Here is a 22,526-nt window from a genome sequence, read left to right as displayed (position 1 = left end):
TACCATGCTGGAGGTCCCGGGTTCGATTCCCAGAGGGGGGGGGTGAAAATAAATATTAGTGAATTTACACTCTAATATTACCCTGGACTGGTCCCTGAAGCGCAGGAGTGATCACCTTGCCTTCACGTAAGAAATGATTGTTGGTTGGTTGGAAGATATTATTTTTTTAATAAGCCCGCCAATGCACTTATTTATTTTCTGTACATGAAGTATAAATAAATAAAATAATACTGTGTCAATATGATGCAGTCCCCTATGCACCATTGGTTGCGGATAAGGGTAAGAATGAGATTTTCTAGTTAAATTCAAGTATAAATTTTATAAAACAAAATAATTTCACATTATTCTGCCTGGAAAACAAGCTCAAATCTAAAATACGTAATAACCATTTTTTTAAAATTAAAAACCTAGATAATCTGTTTTGTGATGGATATGATCCGGGTAAATAGAGTCTGCTGTTCATATAAAGTTTAATCAATGATACAAATGTAATGATATTTTGTTACATAAAAACATATTGCGTATCAAAGGTGACCAGACATTTAGGAATCACTGATCTAAGTGAGGGTGGTTTATGATAATCTTATATTTAACTTGACCTGTTAACCGGGTAAGACATAATATTCCATCATTTAAAAAAAAAAGTATAGTGTGTATGATGAAATATTCAGTCAATACTTTTCATTCTTATTTCGTCTTACTCCTCATTACTGAGGGTAATGACCCTTGTCGAAGCAATGACTCTTCTCCAGTTACCCCTTGACTGCGCTGCACGTAGCGCTCCAACCACTGACGTGCCTGCTGCTGAAACTTGATCGGTCCATCGTGTGGGGGATCTTTCTCTCCCTCTCTTCCCCTCCAGGCAACCAATCACATGTCCAAAGAACTGAAGAATCCGTCGTGTACAGACACTGGCCAGAGTTGAGCCATCCAAGTGTAAGTCCTGACGAATGGACACGTTGGTGCATTTAGCTGTCCATGGGATTCGGAGAATGCTTTACACTATATGCTTAAAATTATATTTATTGAGTCATTTAATGCAACTATTCACAAAATCATTTCATAGACAGATAAGGGATAGATAGAAATCTGAAAATCAACCATTTTGTGGATTATATTTTTGCATTAAATGATTCAATTAGAGAATAATTAACCTTTCCGGGAGTATGGACGTAAATGAACATCGGCGCAAATTTTCCTCAAAGAAGTATCGACGTCAATGAACGTCGATGTCTATCTGTCAGCTGGTATGATGTAATTTGTATAGTAATAAAATCTGTGGATATTTGTATTTAACTTTGTCATAAAATAAAACCTAGAGATGGTGAGCTTTATTTTTTATTTAAATTATTTTACATAATTTCTATCTTCATAATATAAAGATTTTATATTATTTTTTGATATCTCATCAAAGATGAAGAAGAATATGGAAGTCTGGGCATTTACGGGGCTTACGACCGTCATAGGCTGGTTTGAGTGATCACTTTACACACTTGTAACATTCACCAATTCTACCCATTATGGACAACCACACCACTCAAATTCTTGGAAGTTCTATATATATGAACCAATTTAGAAACCTTGTTCATGAATCACTAGAACTTCACTAGAGACATCTATTGGTGAGATGTAAAGAAGCTTTTTATTAAGCAGAAACTCTTAAATTAGTATGTGAGATCCGAATCCTGGATTATAATCACACATGAGAAACGCCAGAAAATACCATTTTCATTTTTATTATTAAGCTTATAATTTGACCAGATAATTTATTTACAACATTTTGAGTGTGTCCAAATACTTGTTCACAAAATCTGGATTATCTCCAATTACAGGAGTTATTTTCATAATATGAAAATAACTCCTGTAATTGGAGATAATCCAGATTTTGTGAACAAGTATTTGGACACACTCAAAATGTTGTAAATAAAGATTTTATATTAAAAAATACACATTTAATGTGAGAGAAAAACCTACTTCCCAGAGAAAGTCGGACATCAATTATTGTACTCCTGGAAAGGTTAATTTATTTTCAATTAGTGTGTGTTGCGACACACTGTTTAAATTTTCCTTTACTAACCTTTCTATTTTACCAGTAGACAAGCCTCTAAGATGGAGGTATTGCGGGTTACTCCTTAAAAAAGGACACCCCATTGGGTACCTCACGCACTGTAGCTATATGTTGCTTACCACTACACAAAGTGGGCAAGCACAAGATCCATTGAATAGTATTTTTGGTATACGATATATAGTGAATAAATAAATAAATATTTTTTTCAGTCTTGAATATCTACTTCCTCCATTTTGATTCCTACTGCGGAAGCCTCTGGTAGCTCGAGGTCTATGGAATCCTCAAGCGTCTCCATCTCCTCAAGCTTTTCTCCGGCGTATCGGCAGTCGGCAGACCCGCACTGACAATTGAAGCTCTTCTGCTTGACAGACCAGAATTTCTCGCCATAGTCAAAACTGAAAAAAAAATAGACCAATGTTCAAAAATGTGTTTTATAAATTGATTATTTTACTGACCTTTAATGGGTGCTTTTAATAAATAGAGAGCTTTTAAATGATGTGCAGTATAACATATAAACTTCACTCTTATATTACTCGGAGGGCTTTTAAATAATGAGCAGTATAACATATAAACTTCACTCTTATACTACTCGGAGAGCTGATCACCTATCTTCCTTCATGTGTTAACAATCAAGATAACACTGCGTTTATATGATGCAGTGCTCTATGCACCACCGGGTGCCGATAAGGGTTTGAAGAAGATAACATATAAATGCTTTTGAAATTATTAACATACTTTTTCTCCTCTCATATTCATGCGCTTCTTCATGCATACCCGCTGATTATTCTGACTCCTTACAAGTATTTGAAATACAAGTACTTGTTCACGTCAAGTTTTCTTTAGTCTTTTTCTCCCTCCATTTTGTACAACCACATTTTTCTCAAAAATTTGTTTTACTATTCTTTCTTCACTCATTCGATTCACATGCCCAAACCATCTCAACACACCTTTCTTAGTTACATTTAGATTATAATTCGAGTATAGTACAGAGCATGAGATAAAATAAATAAGAAAAAAATAAAGCGGCTTCGATAAGGCATCTTTATATCTTTTGATGATTTTTTTCAAACAACCTAAAGGTATAAGGTAAGCTTTCAGTTAGAGCAGGATCTCCGAATTTCAGTAAAAGTGTTGAGTGTTGTTACCCTAGTTCCTCTCCTTTGTTGATATCCCGGCAGGCGAAGAATGCTATGTGAGGAAAGCGGAGATCACGGTGTCCGGTAAAGACACGCACTGGAACCAGGTTGGGAGAACATTTATGGTTGATGAAGCGGGACACGTTCCCATACTGCTGGGCGTCTATGCAATATGATTCGCTGTCGTCCTAGAACAAATACAAGTTAAGGATACATTATTAATTTTTCTCATATCGCTCACTCCTTTCAAGAACGTCATAAATCAAAATACTTGATTATTCAGGAGAACGTTTTTAAAGTTTAAAAATAAAACACAATGTATTAAAAATAAAAATCAAGCCACTTATTGAACTTTTTACTGTGCAACAGATCTTTTAAGGTAAATCCTGAAGGTTTTTTCTCCATTTGAAAAATATTTATTTTATTTAAAAAAATAATTAAACAATACCTTTTCTTCAAAATGCAAAAACAACATTTTCTGCCCTGTAGCGGGTAAATATTAAGTTAAAAATATGCCTCTTTTGCTGGGATATAGTACATTTTCTGGACATTCCGAAAACATGCTTAACTCAAAATTCACGATTTTTGATTTATGACGTTCTTGAAAGGAGTGAGCGATATATAGTCCACTATTTGATTCAACATTGATTAAGCAAGAGTCATTAATATCTAATTTAACCCCACCCCCCCACTCCTTTCAACCTATATAAACCCGACATACTTTAACTAACATCCCTACGAGTGTTTTTGCCTAGAATTTTCACTGAATTACATGAAATTATAGTAACTTTAAACATAAAGAGTAAATCCACTCACAAGTAGGCATAGGCTATGAAACTTATAAAGTTGAAGCCTGAGTAGGGACATGATAAACGGTGTTGCATAAGCCGTAGCTAGATTTCAGAGTCACTTGGACGTTAGGTAATTCAAAAAAAAAAAAAAAAACTAACATCCCTAGTGCATGTCAGACCTTGGCCCTTAGTGAACGTTTTTTCTGCAATCCCTAATGCATGTTGGTTCTCGGGTCGACCAAAATCGCACGTGATCAACATTTTATGTAGTTATAAGTAATAGTAGTGACATGTAGTATTGTTTGCATGGAGTAGTAGTGATTGTCCTGAAGAAGAGGCTAGTGCATAAATACCCACCTCTCAAGATTCATCCCTAGAGAAGAGGAACTGGAAGAGGTATGAGTCTAGCTCCTAGTCTTGGCTGCCTAATTGCCAACATTCTCACTGTTTCTAAACAAACTGTTACTGCATCTGGCTGGTGCATAACCGCTCACCTCTCGGGAGTTGTCCCTGAGCTGGAAGAGGTATGAGTCCCCCTGTTCCGCGAGGTGGGAGGCAGTGCCCAGGCGGCCCACGTAGCACGCCACCAGCTGCCCGCGCTCCACGGGCCGCGCGGCGCGCACGCCCCAACCGGCGCGCACGCCGCCCGCACACCGGAACACTTGCAGCACGGCCTGGGAGCCGCGGCTCACGCAGCGGTTCAGGCACTGGTTCTGGAGATAAAACAATGCATTAGAGCTAACCCAAGCAGTATAAAATGTACAACATGAAATCATATGGCAGTGATCAGGCATTCATAGTATGGCATGATATATATTCCTCAGTAGAGTTTAGTTGAAAACCATGAAATGGTTCTGCGAACCCCGAAATTATTGAATGATGCTTGGAGAAAATAGACAGTTCAATTTAGGATTTATTGGAATTCAACTACATATATAATGACGGTTATATAAAATTATTTTTACTTCATCGAGGAAGACCGAGAAAAACATGGCACGATCAGGTATGCCAAATACTTGAAAGTGGTCAGGTTAGGAGTCGTAACAATCGGCGGGTATGTATGAGGAAATGCATGAACGTGGAAGAGGCGAAGAATGTTTGCAAGGACAGAGTGGTGTGGCGCTCTATTCTCTCTGCCTACCCCTGCGGAGAAGCGGCGTGATGGTTAGTTAGTTAGTTAGTTATTTTTACTTCACATAGTACTCAAAAGAAAAGCTAGGACACAAAATTCAGAACCCTCTTGTAGTAGAATAAAAGGCCTATTAATGACAGTCAACAGTACAATTTCTCCTATTTTAAAGTTAGAGTTTTATGTGGTTTTCTCCCAGCAATGAGCAAATGCTGAGAAGTACCTGATTGGCCCACACTACAATTGTAGAAATTGTAGTGTGGGTAGTAATTGTAAAATTGTAGTACAATTTTTTGTAGTTTATCCTTCCTGTTCCCAACACAGAAATAAAAAATGTTCTTAAAAAATCCACTAATTGATCCATAAATGTTGTTTATAATAACCAAGGTAAAAACATAATAAATGAAACTCCAATCTAAAAAAAAAGTACTCAATAGAAGTCACTTTGTACAGTATTTTGAGATTTTTTTTACATATTAATAAGTATCAAATATGAATATAATTTTTGGAAAACCTACAAATATTTTTTTTAATGTTACCTTGTTACACGCGCAGACATCATTGCATTCAAATATCATGGGTGGGTCGTCATAGTCAAAATGTGGGACAAGCTTTCCCCCAGGTTCGTACCAGGACTGTATGGATATACCGGAGCAGGCACACTCTGCATCTGATTGGCCGCATCTGCCAGTGCAAGTGCAGCCCTGTAGGAAAAAAGTGATTAAAAATAGTATATTTTTCTAGCAAAATTTTAATAAATATGTGTTTCAAAATTAGCATGAAGTTTTTTTTAAGCCTCTACTTGTTTAGAAGTGATTTTAGCTCTAACAAACAATATACATTATAATAACAATAAATAAAGGATATAAGAGGAGAGAGATAAAAGCAAAAAAAACCAACAGTAATAATATTAACTGACATAAAGGATCATATAAAATAAACTATTTGATCTATATTAATTAAATCGTATTAAAATGTGGACAGTAAAAATTATCGTTACCTTAAATGTAACTATGAATTAAAAATGTAACATGAAATTCTTAATTGAATAAAAATAAGAATATATTTTTTTTATACTGTTATAATTTTCTTTTACATAGATAAACAAAAAATAAATTAAATCGCCAATGGAAATCAAATTGCAATAGATATATTTTTTATTTTTTTATTAATATTTGGGAATAAAATTTAAGATTGATAACTATTTTGTTTGATAAATTAATTGTAATTTATGCATATTTATTTTGTTGCATTCTAAAATCGCTCCCTTTAAAATTAGCATTTAAAAAAAGAACTTACTTCCATAGATGTGATCTTTCTGTCAATGTTGATATCCGTGGTAAAGCAGTTTTCTGTTATGTAGGTGAAATCCCCAAAGAAGTCTTCATCATCAACTGCATTTACACATTGCACAGCAAACAGCTCCTTGCCATTGGAGATATCACTAGAAAATACGAAAATAAATAAAGTTGTTAAAATATTTCTTATTCCTGTTGTTAACTTATTATGTACAGTACCTACCTAAAAAGTATCTATGCATAGATAGGGAAAATATTTCTATGAATTTTACTGCAAACATGGCTCGACAGCTAGAATGATTTTAGTTTAGTTCAAATTAAATCATAAATGGAGCGAGTGCATGTTGTCAAAATAGTATTATGGTACATGTTTATTGTTTGTCACTTTTTTATGCCAAATTTGTTTATATTATTTTCTCAGAGGATTGAAAATGGTGGTGAACAATTTCTTAAGATATTATTATTTACGGGTATTTTGTACAAATATGTAATATTAAAATCAAAATATAATTATCTAATTCTGAAAAACACATGTGATTGTACAACCTATTATATATTTAAATATAAAAATGTTAGTATGTAGCTTGTAACGAAAAAATATTTAAAATATCTATACTTTAAATCAATTTAATAAAACACGTAATCTCGACTGATATTTGACTATTATTTTCTATGCTGAAAAATTTCTATTTTGTTTTCAACATATGCGTTATATGTGGTAGTAGGATACAGCATTTATCAAAATGTATTTAAATATTGTAAATTTAAACACATTGATTTTGTTACCCCGATTGACTGTACTAAAATCAAATAAACTACAAGTAAAATGTACTTACTTAGAAATTATACTTTCAAAGCGTCCAAACGTATTGAGAGTTTGTTCCAAGTGCATATTCACGGATAATATAGAGTGGCAGGCGCTCTGTTCATCTTCTATAAGGTCCAGCGCTGTGTGTCCATTATTGTTCTTCATATCAACCTGAATTAAACAAATTAATTACGTCTCTCAAAGTTAACACAAAATTCATACTTTTAATGTGAAATACATACCTTAGCCCCGCGTGCTAATAGAAGTACCAAGCAGTTGTAATGGTTCTGGCGAGCACAAACATGGCTGGAAATAAAATTAAATGATTTTTACTTTTTTTTTAATATATAATGACGTTACATATAAAATATATTGCTTTTACCAATGTCAAGTTAATTAAATAATATTTCTTAATTTTTTTACTTTAAATGATAGAATTCACATTTCAGCATTACTTCCCAGATAAGTACTTAGCCGCACTATAGTGAAGTATGTATTAGAAAGCTTCAGTTGTTCTTTCATAATAATTGAGTTTCAGTTCCTTGGATCTCAAATTAGCATTCAAGAAACATGCAAAGGAGAGATCAGACGTCATATCGCCATTGCCAAAAGTCCCATGTCTGAGCTAGACAAAATCTGGAAAGACCGGGGTGTGAGTAACAGTACCAAGATAAAGCTTGTCAGGGAGTTTAGTCCTCTCCATTTTTCTTTATACTGCTGAAACATGGACCATAAAAGCGGCAGAAAGGAGAAAAATTTATGAATTTGAAATGCAGTGTTGGAGGCATGCTCCGAATCCCATGGACAGCTAGACGCACTAACAAGTCCATTCGCCAGGAGTTGCACTTGGATGGCTTGACTTTGACTAGTGTCTGTACATTACGGATTCTTCATTTCTTTGGACACGTTGCGCGTGGCAATAAGGATAGTCTGAAACAACTGGTTGTGATTGGTAGCCTGGAGGGGAAGAGAGGGACAGGAAGATCTCCCACACGATGGACTGATCAAGTTAGACAGCAGCAGGCACCTCGGTGGTTGGAGCGCTACATGCAAAGCAGTCAAAGGATAACTGGAGAAGAGTCGACAAGGATCACAACCCTCAGTAATGAGGAGTAAGACGGAGAAGAAGTAAGAGAAGTATTGACTGAATATTTCATCATACACATAATAGTTATTTTTCAGAGGAAAATAAGTTCATTCATTAAAACAAAAACAGAAAAACATTTTATTGTTATGGCAACTAAATAATTTTGTAATAATTGAATATTTTTATTTGTTATCTACTTACAGAGGGGTGTCGCCGTATATATTGGCTACATTGACACAACTGCCAGCGTTGAGTAATGCTTCCAGAGACCGGCTGCATCCTGACACAGTCGACCAATGGAGGGCGACATTATTCTCTGAATCACGGATCATCGAGTCAGCCCCCTTTTCTAGCAGAAATCTGCAACAAAGAAAACAACACTTTTGTTACTCTAACTCGGAAGATGGTGAGATATTAAGACCTTATTCGCAATAATAGAATTCAGTAAATGTATGACGGCGCTGAGAGCCAGACGTGACTTCACGCACAATTTTTTTTAGAATATAATTCGATTTTTTTAATGTTTTTTAGAATACATATTGTAAAATAGTTCGTATTTTTTTTAACTCCTAACCTTTCAATAACTCTTTTCTTTTCTCAAATATTTATTTTGAAGAAAAACTTTTTTTTTATACAATTTTTTTACAAAATTATTTTTTATATTTTGTCAAAAAATATGATTGACTCCTATAATTGGTGATAATCCAGATTTGTGAACAAGTATTTGGACACATTCAAAATGTTGTAAAAAAAATAATAATACAAAAACTGTGTTTTAAGGAAAAAATCAATTACGTCAAATGTTACCTGGGTTTAAAAAAAATTAAAGTCGCGATTTATCGAATGCTGGGTCTTAATACGTTACTGCTGTAGAAGTTGAGAGTTGGACAACAACTTGTAGAACAATCCACTCAATTTCTGCTACCAATAAAGCTAGACACCTCAATTCAATTCAATTCAATTCAATTTATTCAATAATTAAAGTTTACATTACAAACTAACATTTAGGGCGTATATATTAAAAACACAAATTAAAAAGTAAGCAAGTAGACTCTTGCTAAAGATGTAGAAGCTTGGGAATACTCCTTCAGACAAATGGAATAGATCAATATCCAGTGTGATATTGTTCAAAATAGCGGTAGCTCTTCCTACAGGCATAACTATTGACAAGTTGGTTCTGTATATAGGAATGTGAAACAATCTATGCCGACACTGTCTTGGGTAACTATCGGGAACTTGCGAGATTAAATGAAGGTTGATTTTGACATTGTCATCCGAGTTACCTTACAACCATGACATTGTTGTTCTCAGCCGCCCAAACCAGCGGAGTCCAGCCGCCGTCATCCTTCTGATTGATGAGCAGCTTGGGGGTGCTGGTGTAGCTCTCCAGCAACACGGAGCACACCGGCACATTGCTGTTCTTGGCTGCTAAGTGCAGAGCCGTCACTCCCTCGGGACCCTAAAACAAATATTGTCAATCCAGGTCGAGATTTTGTTTTTTGTTTTAAAAAATTTATTTGTGTAATATATAAATACATATAAACATTAATTTCCAAATTCATAAACATAATTAACTGTTTTTGTTTTTGCAGAGACCCACCAAGCCACCTTATGTGTCTTGTCAGTGGAATTCTTTTTACATACAGTTTATTGTTATTATTTCTTTAACTATTTTAACATAACATACACACTAAAAAGAAAGAAAAATATTAAAAATAAAAACAATTTTACAATTTTCATAATATTAACTCTTGATCATTTACCCATTCCTTTATTTTGCCTTTGGTCTATTTAGTTTGACCTCACGGTTATTAATATTGTACTCGGTTTTTGCATCACATTTAAACAGATTTTTCAGATAATACACATGTTTGTTCATATAATCATGAGAATCTTTTTAATTTTTCATGCACTTAGTATGTTAACCATTTTATTTTATTTATATATTTTATTTGTTCGGGAATTGAACATACAGCTTTACATTTGAAAAAAAGTATATAAATAAACAATAGTTACATTAACAATAATAAACATTACATTACATAAACAAAAACAGTTACATTAATAAAAATAAAGCCAATTAAACAATTCCACATTTATGTTATAATAACTATTAAAAAACATTCAGAGATTTAAAAAAAGGGTATGGTATGAAAAAATAGATTTTGCAGGAAGGAGAAGGAAAGGAGAGGAATTAATGAGGGTGGTTAAAGGGTGGTTAAAAATCTCAAGGTTACAAGGTTCTATCTGAACTTTTTTTACTTAAAAATTATTTAATTTTCCAACTTTTCTAAAAAATGTTGCATTAAATTTGCTTTCCGGTTTGATTTAATCATATTATTAAAATAATAAACAAGTATTTATATAGAATATTAGAGAAAACATTATCTAAATTTTAAACCTCTCATATCTCAAAACTATAAGGAATCCACATAGAACCTTGTTTCACCAACACGACGATATATAGAAGAAAAAAAAAGTTTAGTGCTGAATTTTACTTATTAAAGGATATTTTTATGTATATTTTTTAAATGTTTTGTCCTTCTAGAATCTTAAGAGCTACCTTCAGGGTGACATCGCTGCCGGCCTTGACAAGGTAGCGCACGGTCGCGTAGAACTGTTCCCTGCAAGTCTCCTTGATCCTCTCAGCTTTGGTGCGGACCCTCTCGTCCTCGGATCCCCGCTTGCCGGTGGAGATGCGCATCTTGTTGTCGTAGCTGATGATGGCCACCATGAGCGGCGTGCGGTGCTTGGCGTCGAACACGTCCAGCTGGCAGCCCAGGGACTTGAAGATGTGCAGCGCGCTCAGGTTGAACTCACGCGCGGCCATGTGGATGCAGTTGCCGCCGTCCGCCTCCGCAACGGGCTTCCGAGGGTCTGCTCCGCCGACTATGAAAGTAGAAAATAGAATTTTTTTTAAGAGAAACATTTGTGTTTTATTTATACAAATATTTCAATTTCATACTATTTTGTGAGCCTAAGAGGCTTATTATTAGAAATAGGTATCTAATTGTGGTTCGATCCGATAAACTCTGACGTAAGAGTCCGCGACACTAACCACGGGACCACAACCCGACACATAGTACCTTGCCACGAAAATATAGTACCTTGATTCTACGGGAGAGATAAATTTATTTTTATTTTTATTAAATGCCCAGACTTTTCCATTTTCTTCTTCATCTTTGATGAGATGTCAAAAAATAATATGAAAATAACTCCTGTAATTGGAGATAATCCAGATTTTGTGAACAAGTATTTGGACACACTCAAAATGTTGTAGATAAATTTAAAAAAATATAGTGGAACCTCTCATGACGAGCATAATTCGTTCCAGAATCTTATTAGTTAAGTGAAACATTTTTCGTTTTGACTGGCGCACAAGTCCCGACTCACAAGTGAATGTTGTGAAAAAGGAATTTGCCTTTTCTCTATAACTCTAGAAATGTCACTTGTTAAGGGTATGTCGAATTTGGCACAACTAATTACACCTTTTCAGTCAAAGAGAGTGACGTGCAGTGGAGTTTTAAATCAGGGCAGGCAGCAGGAAAAACGGCCAATTATTATTTGAAAAAAAAAAATTCACTCACTCAATGCGGCCACTATCTTGGGAACAGAGTTCTCCTGAGTGCAGATGGCCGCGGTCAGGTCCACGGCCAGCCTGGCCTCCTCGCGCTCCTTGATGAGCAGGTCGTCGTAGTCCACATCCTTGTCCTTGTCCAGGGTGGCCACGTCGCTGGCCAGCTGCGGCAGCAGGTCGGCCGGCACGATCGGCAGCTCCATGTCTAGCTCCTTGATCACCTGCGCCAGGGCCCGCTCGTCGGAGCGCGACGCCGTCATCCCCTTCTTGGAAGGGAAGGACATTCGAGCGAGGGCTCTGGTGATACAAAATGTGTAAGTAACACGGTAGTGGTCATCAAACAAACCTACTCAAAGATTACATAATCCTTATACGGCTGTCCAAACTCAAAACACAGTAAGGAACATTTTTTTTTAGTACGTTTTTTTGCATTTTTGGACTACATAGATTCTACTTATGTTTTGAATATTGAAAGCATTAACTTTGTGGATCATATTGATATATTATTTCGAGAAATGAAAATACTTTGTGTTTTGATCCACTCACATTTTTATTAACCAACTAGTTTCGGCAACAACCTGTTGCCCTCTTCAGGGTTTAATTTACAATTATAAATTAAATTAATTTATAAATTAAACCCTGAAGAGGGCAACAGGTTGTTGCCGAAACTAGTTGGTTAATAAAAATGTGAGTGGATCAAAACACTAAGTATTTTTATTTCTCAAAATAATAGATTCTACTTAGCCCAAAAATGCAAAAAAAAACCTACTACAAAAAAAATGTCCCTTACTGTGTTTTAAGTTTGGACAGCCGTATAGTGTTGAGCTTATTTTCACATATTTTGCATAAATTGCCAATTGCTTTTCATCATCACTACTTGACGAATTTGACATTATGTAGGTAGAAATAAAAATAAAATTCTTAAAAAAATACAATAATCAATGTTAAATTCACAGCAAAATAATTTTAAATGGTTATTTATAAATGTTATTAACTTATTAAAAGCGTTATACATGCGCGCGCTAAGACACGTCCGTACAGGTCGATACCTAAATCAAATTGCGCAATAGTTGGTATTCCGACGCTCCGCACTTTATACGCATTAATAGACAGTCGATCTATCGATGGTTCGCACTCTAAGGGTTAAATTAAGATCATTTTTATTATTGGAGCATATAAATCTTTCACGAATATTAAGCTTTTACCCTTTGAAATATTCAAAAAGAATAAGCATAATAAATACTTCACATTTTTATATCCCTTATTTCACGAATATTAAGCTTTTACCCTTTGAAATATTCAAAAAGAATAAGCCTAATACATACTTCACAAATCCCTTAACTAATGGCGTAAAAATTAGCCATACTTCACAAGTGCATCGAAGACCTTAACGGTATGCGGAAGGATTTAAGACCATTGCATGTATACAGGTTTCAAGAATTAATGCAATATGGATGTTCAATAATGAGCAGAATGGTGAACATTACACAAATGTATAAAGTGATCGATTGAGCCAGCCAAATGCCAGCTCGTAGCCCTGGATGCTCAGACTTCTATTTTCTTTCATAAAAAAAGAAAGATTGATACCTGCTTCATATAAAGTTGAGACACCTCTAAAAAATACTTTAAATAAATAAATGTGGAGAAATGTTACCGATATCTACCGTATTGGTATGTGATACATGTTATCAAAAGGTTTTTATTATTTTTAGTGATCATGATTATTATTTATTATAAATTTAATCACAAATTACATAGTTACAAAGTAGTCACCTATCAGATCTTGGATTAGGCAGCAGTGCGTTATTCGTTGAGCATCTGAACTCCACCTTGACCCTGTCGCAATCAGTGTTAACCGGTTCCATGGTTTCCTTTACTAACCCGCAGTGTGGGCACCCTGGGTTACTGCTGTATACGTCAGTAGGGCTAACCTGGGAATAAACAAATTATATAAATATATACAGGTAACCCTGAGATGAAGATCGGCAGCAAAATCAAGATCTACAAAGCTTGTGTCCGACCCATCATGACGTATGGAATCGAAAGTAGAGCGGACATCGTTGCCACATTGATATATAATGTGACGCGTTTCGTCTTATCAAGACATTATCAAACTGAACTCAGTTTGATAGTATGTTTCACATCACATTATACATCACTGTATGTATTAATAATAAAAAAAATTGTATATTAAAAGCATTGATAACTTTGTAGAGCGGACACCATTGGCACAAAAAAACGCGCTTAGAGAGTCAAAAATGAAGACTCCATGAAGCATATCAGGCAAGAGTCTTCAAGATAGAATAAGAAATGCCAGGATCAGGGAAATATGCGAGATCGAAGATGTCGTTAGGTGGGGAAGGCAACGAAGGAGACAATGGTATGCAAGGATAGGTATGTAAGGAGAATGGAACCATCCAGACTCCCCCATATCGCACTGTACGGCCAACCCCACGGTAGACGACTCCCGGCCAGACCACCAAAGAGATGGGTCGATAGCTGGGAATCGACATTGCAGGAGGCTAATCGCTCTTAAAAACAGGCTGCAAGGCCTACAATAATAATAAGAAGAAGAAGCTATACCCGGTATATTTAATGTGAATATATTGAATGAATGATATTATTCTGAGGACTTAAAATTATACCTTCTGAGGATTGGGTGGTTCTGCGGTGCTCGGTGCTGTTTGATTCGTAGTGCCGGGAGATGTGTTTAGCTGGTCCATCTGAGCCGGTGGAATGAGGATGGAGGTGAAGGGTAGACCGCATTCCCAGTGGAACAGGTGGCCCTCACTGCACCGGTAGAATATACCCTGTAAGAGCAAACGGTAAAACTAATACACATGTTGACATCATAATTGACAGGTAGACACTCAACTGTGAAACTAGGATCGCGGGTTTAATTTCCACTATTTGATTCGGCAATAGGCAACTTTGCTTTATATAAAATTTACACTTTGAAATTTCAATACTAAATCGCAGGATAAACTTGCAAAATATCAATTAATGATAGAGTATAAAAAAATCCATAATTTTTGGCAGATATCAGCCATTTTGATCGATATTTCTTAAGTATCCTCCCATCGTTGAGACATTTGGAAGCGTAAATATTACGTATGTTTAGTAAAAATATAAATAAAATAATAATTTTTATTTTATAAACAAAGTTGTGTATAGTCAAGGACGCCAACATGACAAATGTGGTCGATAATGCATGACTAAAATAAGACGCCAGAGGCGTATCCAGTGGTTAAAACATTATTTAACAATTTTCAAAATTTCATTAATTGATTCAGCAGTCACTTTGTGGTAAAATCTATCCATTTTTAATTAATGTTTTACTTAGTAAATACCACTATTTCTTAAAATCTACTGTGACATGTGTTTCGATGCATTCCGCATCATTTTCAAACACCGTATGTGAAGCTAATTCTAAATTTTAGAGTTGGGTCCTTGGGACGTTGAAGGTTGAAGAGGGGGTAGTAGCTGTTTCTTATTTTTATTTATTAATTTAATTTTTATTTTTTATTTTTATTTCTTATCAGAGGGAACATACACAAAAGGGGGGAGGCTTTAGTCATTGTCATATTGTTAATTATGGGTTTATTGTTATTTATATTCTATTTTCAAAATACCTAGCCAGGGGTGTATCCCTACTGCAGCCCATCCCTTCACCGATACAGTCCATCGCATGATATAAGCCAATACAAACCTGGGTACAGAAAGCCCCGCAACTGGCGCAGCAGTGGTGCAGTTCCAGGCGTCTCCTGTGCATGGTGCACGGCAGAAAGTAGGGGGCCCGCAGACTGGCCCTGGCCAGGGGTGCATTCACAGGGGCTTCCCTGACGCAGCCCAGGGCTCGCCCGCCTATCCAGTCCACCGCGCGACAGTACTCCACCTCTGTGGTTAAACATAACATAATAATAATTTGGATAATTTGTACATTATTTTCGTAAAATACTACCCTACTTTCTTAAGATAATTTCTTCTATTCTGCCTTTGAAATGAGGCCAGCGCAGAAGGTAAAAATACCCTTCCTGTTCTTAAGCATCAATCGACTGAACAGGTAGAAATACTTTTCCCGTCCTAAGGGCGTTTGTCCGCTACACGGAATTAAACGGAATTTTACCGTCCGGCACCTCAGTTAGCGCTTTAAAACGATGATTGGCTTGGATGGGCATGTGCTTTTGACCATCTTTTTTTGGATCGGAGCTCTTGATGTGTGAACACATTGCGCGTAAATTCGATCACGCTAAACTGTCGTAGTTGCTTTCATTTTTCAAAACCGGACTGCCGGATGGTAAAATTCCGGGTAGTGGACAAGCGCCCTAAGTGTGTTAAGAGATTGTTACCTGATAAGGAGTTGGGATCTAGATACACATTGGAGGTATGATTACACAGGCAAGACTGCTGCCCGGTGTTGCTTCCTTCTGGTTGATTGGCTGTCTCATCGCCACCCTCATCGGCGAAAGTAGACCTGAAATATGATAGTAAATTATTGGTGTAATCATGTCAGTAACGACGAAACCTGTCTGGTCAAATAAAATAAATGTGGAAAAAACTGTTTACTTATTTTATTATATAAAATGCAGTCTCACCAAGAAATATCAGTACTAAACTTAAATCTAAGTATGAGTGTAGTCTGGAAATCGGATTTGTACTCGGTGAACACCAAATGCCGCCTTTTCTATCCCTGTATCATATTTATTGTCTTATACAGAGCTGTGAAACATGGCATCTTACAATCTCTAAGTTATTTGGGAATAGTCTATTTGTATTTTTACATATTCAATATAAGAATATGAAGCAGGCAAGTAAATAAAACTATTATTTTTTGACATCTCATCAAAGATGAAGAAGAATATGAAAGTCTGGGCATTTAAGGGGCTGACGACCATCATAGGCCGATTTGTCCGCCTCCGTAGTGTAATGGTCAGCACGCTCGGCTACCGTTCTGGAGGTCCCGGGTTCGATTCCCAAGGGGGGTAAAATAAATAGAAGTGATTTTTTCACTGTAATATTTATTCAATATTACCCTGGACTGGTACCTGAAGCGGAAGGCTGATCACCTTTCCTTCATGTGTGAACGATCAAGATAACACTGCGTTTATATGACGCAGTGCCCTATGCACCATTGGGTGCGGATATGGGTTTTTTTTTTGCACACGTGTAACATTCACCAATTCTACTAAACCAGCCTATGACGATCGTCAGCCCCGTAAATGCCCAGACTTCCATATTCTTCTTCATATTTGATGAGATGTCAAAAAATAATATAAAAAATAACTCCTGTAATTGGAAATAATCTAGATTTGTGAACAAGTATTTGGGCACACTCAAAATGTTGTAAATAAATAAAATAATATTTAATGTTTTTAATGTTTTACAATTTAATAAACCCTGATGATAACAAGGTTCTTGTTGAAACCGGTAGATTAAAGTGTACTAATAATAAAAAAGTGGTTAAAACAAAGTTGTTTAATTTTATAAATTAAATAAAACTAGTTGAAAAAAAAACAACAGCAACAACAATTCACTGCGGGCCGGTTAGCGGGCGTGAATGTGAGCTAATGTTTTATTAAAATTTAACAGTGAAACAAACCCCGTATCATTCCTTGATTCAGCGCTCGAACTTTGCTCCAAATAACCTGAACTCTCCATTCTCAATCTGTTCCTTGTCATTCGAACTGACGGAGGATTAGACACATCATCCTTCTTTTCCGACATTTTGGACAGTTGCACAATGGGCAGAGAGTCCTCCAAATATTCCGAAACCTTCCTCTTTCTGTGTTTCTTCAGAATAACTTCATCTTCGGATGGAACTGACTCCTCCTCATCGCTGCATTCTTTCATCTCAACATCAGCGACAGAGTCATCGTGTTCCTCCAGTTTTAGAGTGCTTTCATCTAGGGACACCAAACTAAGGGGAAAAAAAAAACACTTTACAATAATCCTCCCTCAGATAATTTATAAAATTGGTCCTAATTTTTCCTGCACACAATGAAAAACATTAAAAATAGTCAATTCTTTGTTAAGGCCAGATCTCAAGTGTTCAAATCAGATTGCGCAGAACTGCACTCAGGGCTGAAAGTGTCCTTACGCTCGATTTTTTTAAAGAATTTATATTGCGTATTTTTTTGTTTTTAAAATATGTACAGAAAAAATATTTTTACATATATTTTTTCAATTCCTTACTTATAACTATTTTCTTTTTAAAACCATATAATTATTTCAATATGCAACAAAAAACAATGTTTTAAGAAAAAAATCATTTACGTAAATGTTACCTGGATTTAGAGAAAATAAAGTTGCAATTTAACGAATACTTGGCCTTGATTATGATTAGATTCTTTTATATTGTAAAAAATTTATAAAAATTATTAATTTTCAACACTGCTTTGAATATTTACTCACCCAAAATCAAACGTTTTATTTCTCGTATTCAGATGCTCAATGATGGCTTCTGTATTCGTAGAGTCCATTGTAGATTCATCAGTGACTACATCTCTTTCCGCCATACCACTTCTCTTTTCTTTACCGTCCGTTACAGCTTTGAGACCGAGTTTCTTCAAATGTTTCTTCTTCAATTTTTGTAAACGCATCTTCTCTCTCTCTTCTTCATTGAGAACACGTGTCTCATCTTTATCGTCTCGGTCGAAGCATTCAGATTTTCGAGCAAACGTCTTGCATTTGACGGGGATTTCCGCTTGGGTGGTTCCTAAGATACAACGGTTTATTTCGTCGACAGTCAAACTCTTTTGCGGCTTCTCGCTAAGTTTTTCAACGTCCGAAGGCTTCTTTTCTTCCAATTCGAACGACTTCTTCTTCACCCTGTTGGGAGACATCTTCGGAGCGGACATTATGGAGATCTTATTCTTTTCGGGTGATCTTTTGAGTCTGGATCTCGTGAGTTTATATTCTTCAGGCGGGGATTGCACTTCGGACACTAGCGCGAGTCTTGCGTTATTTTGAGTTTCAAAGCCGATTCGCAGTTCTCTATTCGCTAAAACTTTCGCAGTCGGTTTAATGCGACGGGATAATCTAGTCGTCCCCGCAGTCGATGCCTCATTGTAAAACTTTTCTTTGCGAGCTATGGCATTCGCCAGTACGTTGTCCGAATGCTCTTTTGAACGGTGGCGGGTGGAACGTTTCATCATGTTACTGTCCCTATCTTTGGGAGGAGAATCTTCCGAGTTAGAGTCAGACGGCGCCGCGCTCACATTACGTTTGTTTCGACGTGACGACGGCGGGGTCCTGGCACTGTCATCAGATTCACTACTGGCTCCTTTGACTGACTTATCATCGGGAGGAGTGAGCAGAACAGAGTCTTTTTCAGGAGGGCTCGATTTTTTTCGTGTTTCTCGTTTGTTTTCTTCAACAAAGACATCTGAAGTGCCCGCTAAGACAATTTTGTTTCTCAACGACCTGCGGCTCGAGCTCGCGCTGTCCTCGTTGGCCTTTTCGTTATCTGAAACAATTTTCATGTTTGTACTGCGAAGTCCAGTTTTTTCCGATCTAAATGTGAGCACAATACGAGGTTTGATTTGGTTATCATCCGAAACGGAGCTAACTTTCTCTGGGACATTTTTTGAAAGGTCATTTTTAGTATCCGAGGTATCTTTTGTTTCGCTTTCGTGTCTTTCATCGCTGTCTCTAGTTTTAGTTTTCTTCCGTGACTTCTTTTTCGGGGTGTGTTTAGATTTATGTTTTATCGGTTCGGCCGTGACATCTTTAACAGGGGTTACAGGCGATAAACTTGGAGGGTCTTCCAACCCCATGGCGACCGCATCGTCAATGACGAATGGAATGTCTAAATTTTCAATTTTTACTTCATACACAGGTTCTACGGCGTCTTCTGCCGTTTCCTTCTCTTCTTTAGTGATGACCAGTTCTGGACAGTTATCTTCTGTGGCAGAGGGTCTTTCTACCTTGGAGTCTAGCATATCAGGGTCAACAGTGTACATCATGTATTCGGGGAGTTCTTCATTCTCTTGTTCCATTTCTTCGGGGCTTTGTTTAACAAACTCTGAAATACCGAGAGAGATTTCATTCTCAATCGAATCAGGTATAGTGATATTATCATCTTGTAAAATGATCTCGTGCTCATCAGTGGAGGTCGCGGGGACCGATACATTAGGATCGTCTAATTCAATAGTGACATGGTCGCTGTTTTGTGGGATATCTTGGTTCTCAATCGGCGAAGACTTTTTGGCTTTATTTTTTAGTGGTTTATTGAATACAGATTTCATCCCGCTTAGCACTTTAGAGAAGATGTTATCTTCTGAAGGTGGATCCTTAGTGATAGCATGCAGCTTGGCTGACATTTTGAATTAAGTTTTGTGTTGTAATTTGTAATCTTCTACATAAAATACCTATAAAAAAAAAAATTAAATAGATATACATAAAGTATGTTTTGAATATTGAATGCATTAACTTTGTGGATCATATTGATATATTATTTTGAGAAATAAAAAGACTTTAAATAAAAAAGATGTGAGTGGATCAAAAAACAACGCCTTTTTATTTCTCAAAATAATATACATAAAGTAGTTCTTTTGTATTGGAGGTAGATGCATTTCTCAAAAGTCATAAATTGTTAATATTGATTCTGTTCTTGGACGTAATTAATTTACAGAAAACATAGACTGGGTACATTTTAAAATAAAAATGATTACTAAACAAATCCATTGCCAGCATTAAAGAGTAACAAGTATGAAAATTCATAATTGACAAATTGATATCAAACCATTCGTCAAGCTGTTGCCAACTACGGTAAAGAATCAACTATAAAAAAATCCTAGAAGCATTGAGAATAAAAATCACGTTCGAAATTTTGAGAACTTTCGAACATTCCTTGTTTAAAAGAGAAAATTTTCAAATTGTTCCTATTTCAAACTGGCGATTGGTTTTAAATACGGCAACATTTCAATATTTTCCATTTCATACTTGTCAAACATGCAACAATTTTCCATATTGAATTTATAAATATGTCAAAATAAAAAAAAAACTTTATTAATGGTAGGCGATTAAAATATTCTTTTAACCTTTTGAATGGGTGTGATACCAAATGAGACACAGTGGGTGCAATATATCTAATAAATACACTCTTTATTATTGCTTTTTAATTAATGTTCATCAAAATAAAATCCAATAGGAGACATTAAATGATAGTTTTCTATGAAATAACTACAAATCAAAAATATGTATTATTATTATTTAGATTTATTTTACAGAAATTTGTGTTGTTTTGGTAATACTCATTAGTCCGCCTCCGTGGTGTAATGGTCAGCGTGTTAAGCTACCGTGCTGGAGGTCCCGGGTTCGATTCCCAGTGGGAGGGTCAAATAAATATAAGTGATTGTTTCACTCTAATATTTATTCAATATTATCCTAGACTGGTCTCTAAAGCGCAGGAGTGATCACCTTGCCTTCTTATAAGTAATGATCAAGATAACACTGCGTCAATATGCACCATTAGGTGCAGATAAGGGTTAGAAGAAAAAAATAATCATTATAAACTCTAATTTTGGCATTACAAATTTGATATGAAGTCTTTTTAATCTAGAATTACATACTAATATTTTATTTATTGTTTCGGCATTAACTTTGTGGTAAGACATGTTACAATGATTAAAGAAAACACTTGTTTTTTACCACTTGAGTTTTATTATAGACTACATGTTTCAGAAGTTAAACTTCCATCATTCAGGTCTGTATAATAACTGACAGTTATTATACAGACCTGAATGATGGAAGTTTAACTTCTGAAACATGTAGTCTATAATAAAACTCAAGTGGTAAAAAACAAGAGTTTTCTTTAATCATTGTTACATACTAATAAGTAATTTAAAAATTAAATTCAGTGTAAACATTATCAAAATAAAAATAATTCATTCACAGACATGTGAGCATGTTAGACATGTATGAAAAACATAATCTAGACTCGAGTAATGTGACTATGAGGTAAAGTGAGGGGTAATACTATCACGTAAAGGAATTATGAATGATGAAAAAATATATAAATAATTCGTTAAGATGACCATTTTTACCGGTTTTTGGTTTTACCAAGGCAGTTTAGGAATACCAAATCAAAAAAGTATTTGTTTATCAAAGGATCAAGAATGTCTATTAGCACTGGTTAGAACTTCAAGACATAATGAAAACATATAGTTTAGATGCATTGTGCCAATCGCGCTCATTAAAGGGTAATTCATAATATTGATAACCATATATTCCGACAAAAATGTTGAGAGATTTTTACGTATTATATATGTAATAACAGAACATTTAAACCCTTATCAGTAAGAAAATATTCCTAATATAACATATAGAATTCATCATGAAGTCAAAGTTAAAACGTAAACGGTTTATGACTACGATGCTCTCAGATTATTTTATAATACATTCTAAATAAGCGCAGCGGTAAAACTCTTACATTGTATGTAATTCTTGACACCTAGATTTCAATAAACATTGAGTTGTCAGTTTAAAGGGAAAATGTATTTTGTTAATAGGCTTGTATACATTTCTCTAAACACTCAAAATTCATATAAACACAAAGAAAAATTATAATATTCCTCATACAAAAAAATAAGAAAACACTTTGTTTTCGACCGATCCCGAATGATTACACAC

At 35.5% G+C, this 22,526-nt stretch overlaps 1 protein-coding gene across 1 annotated transcript; it reads right to left on the bottom strand.

Moving 5' to 3' along the window:
• Window positions 1-1,877: 1,877 nt before the first annotated feature.
• Window positions 1,878-22,526, bottom strand: G9a (histone-lysine N-methyltransferase G9a). Its single transcript, XM_088260609.1, has 18 exons — window positions 22,327-22,526; window positions 18,306-20,263; window positions 17,494-17,811; window positions 16,244-16,368; window positions 15,604-15,791; window positions 14,540-14,704; window positions 13,668-13,825; window positions 11,905-12,191; window positions 10,881-11,206; window positions 9,601-9,776; window positions 8,519-8,677; window positions 7,473-7,536; window positions 7,259-7,401; window positions 6,424-6,568; window positions 5,664-5,828; window positions 4,490-4,708; window positions 3,214-3,392; window positions 1,878-2,463 (listed from the first exon to the last, which is right to left on the bottom strand). The coding sequence occupies exons 2-18, from the start codon at window positions 20,213-20,215 to the stop codon at window positions 2,274-2,276; spliced, it is 4,917 nt and encodes a 1,638-aa protein (XP_088116735.1). The 5' UTR covers window positions 20,216-20,263; window positions 22,327-22,526; the 3' UTR covers window positions 1,878-2,273.

This window comes from Brachycentrus maculatus, unplaced genomic scaffold, assembly GCF_059751285.1.
Source record: "Brachycentrus maculatus isolate JH-2025_06_01 unplaced genomic scaffold, ASM5975128v1 h1tg000139l, whole genome shotgun sequence".
Lineage (NCBI taxonomy): Eukaryota > Metazoa > Arthropoda > Insecta > Trichoptera > Brachycentridae > Brachycentrus > Brachycentrus maculatus.
This window is presented reverse-complemented; position numbering and strand designations above follow the sequence as displayed.

Bases quoted from the DNA above. Each gene is read 5' to 3' on its own strand.
- G9a (XM_088260609.1), bottom strand. From the start codon at position 20,215: ATGTCAGCCAAGCTGCATGCTATCACTAAGGATCCACCTTCAGAAGAT. The intron at 17,812-18,305 runs GTGAGTAAATAT...TTTTCCCCTTAG, and splicing joins AATAAAACGTTTGATTTTGG to TTTGGTGTCCCTAGATGAAA. The intron at 8,678-9,600 runs GTAACTCGGATG...TCTTTGTTGCAG, and splicing joins AACAATGTCATGGTTGTAAG to ATTTCTGCTAGAAAAGGGGG.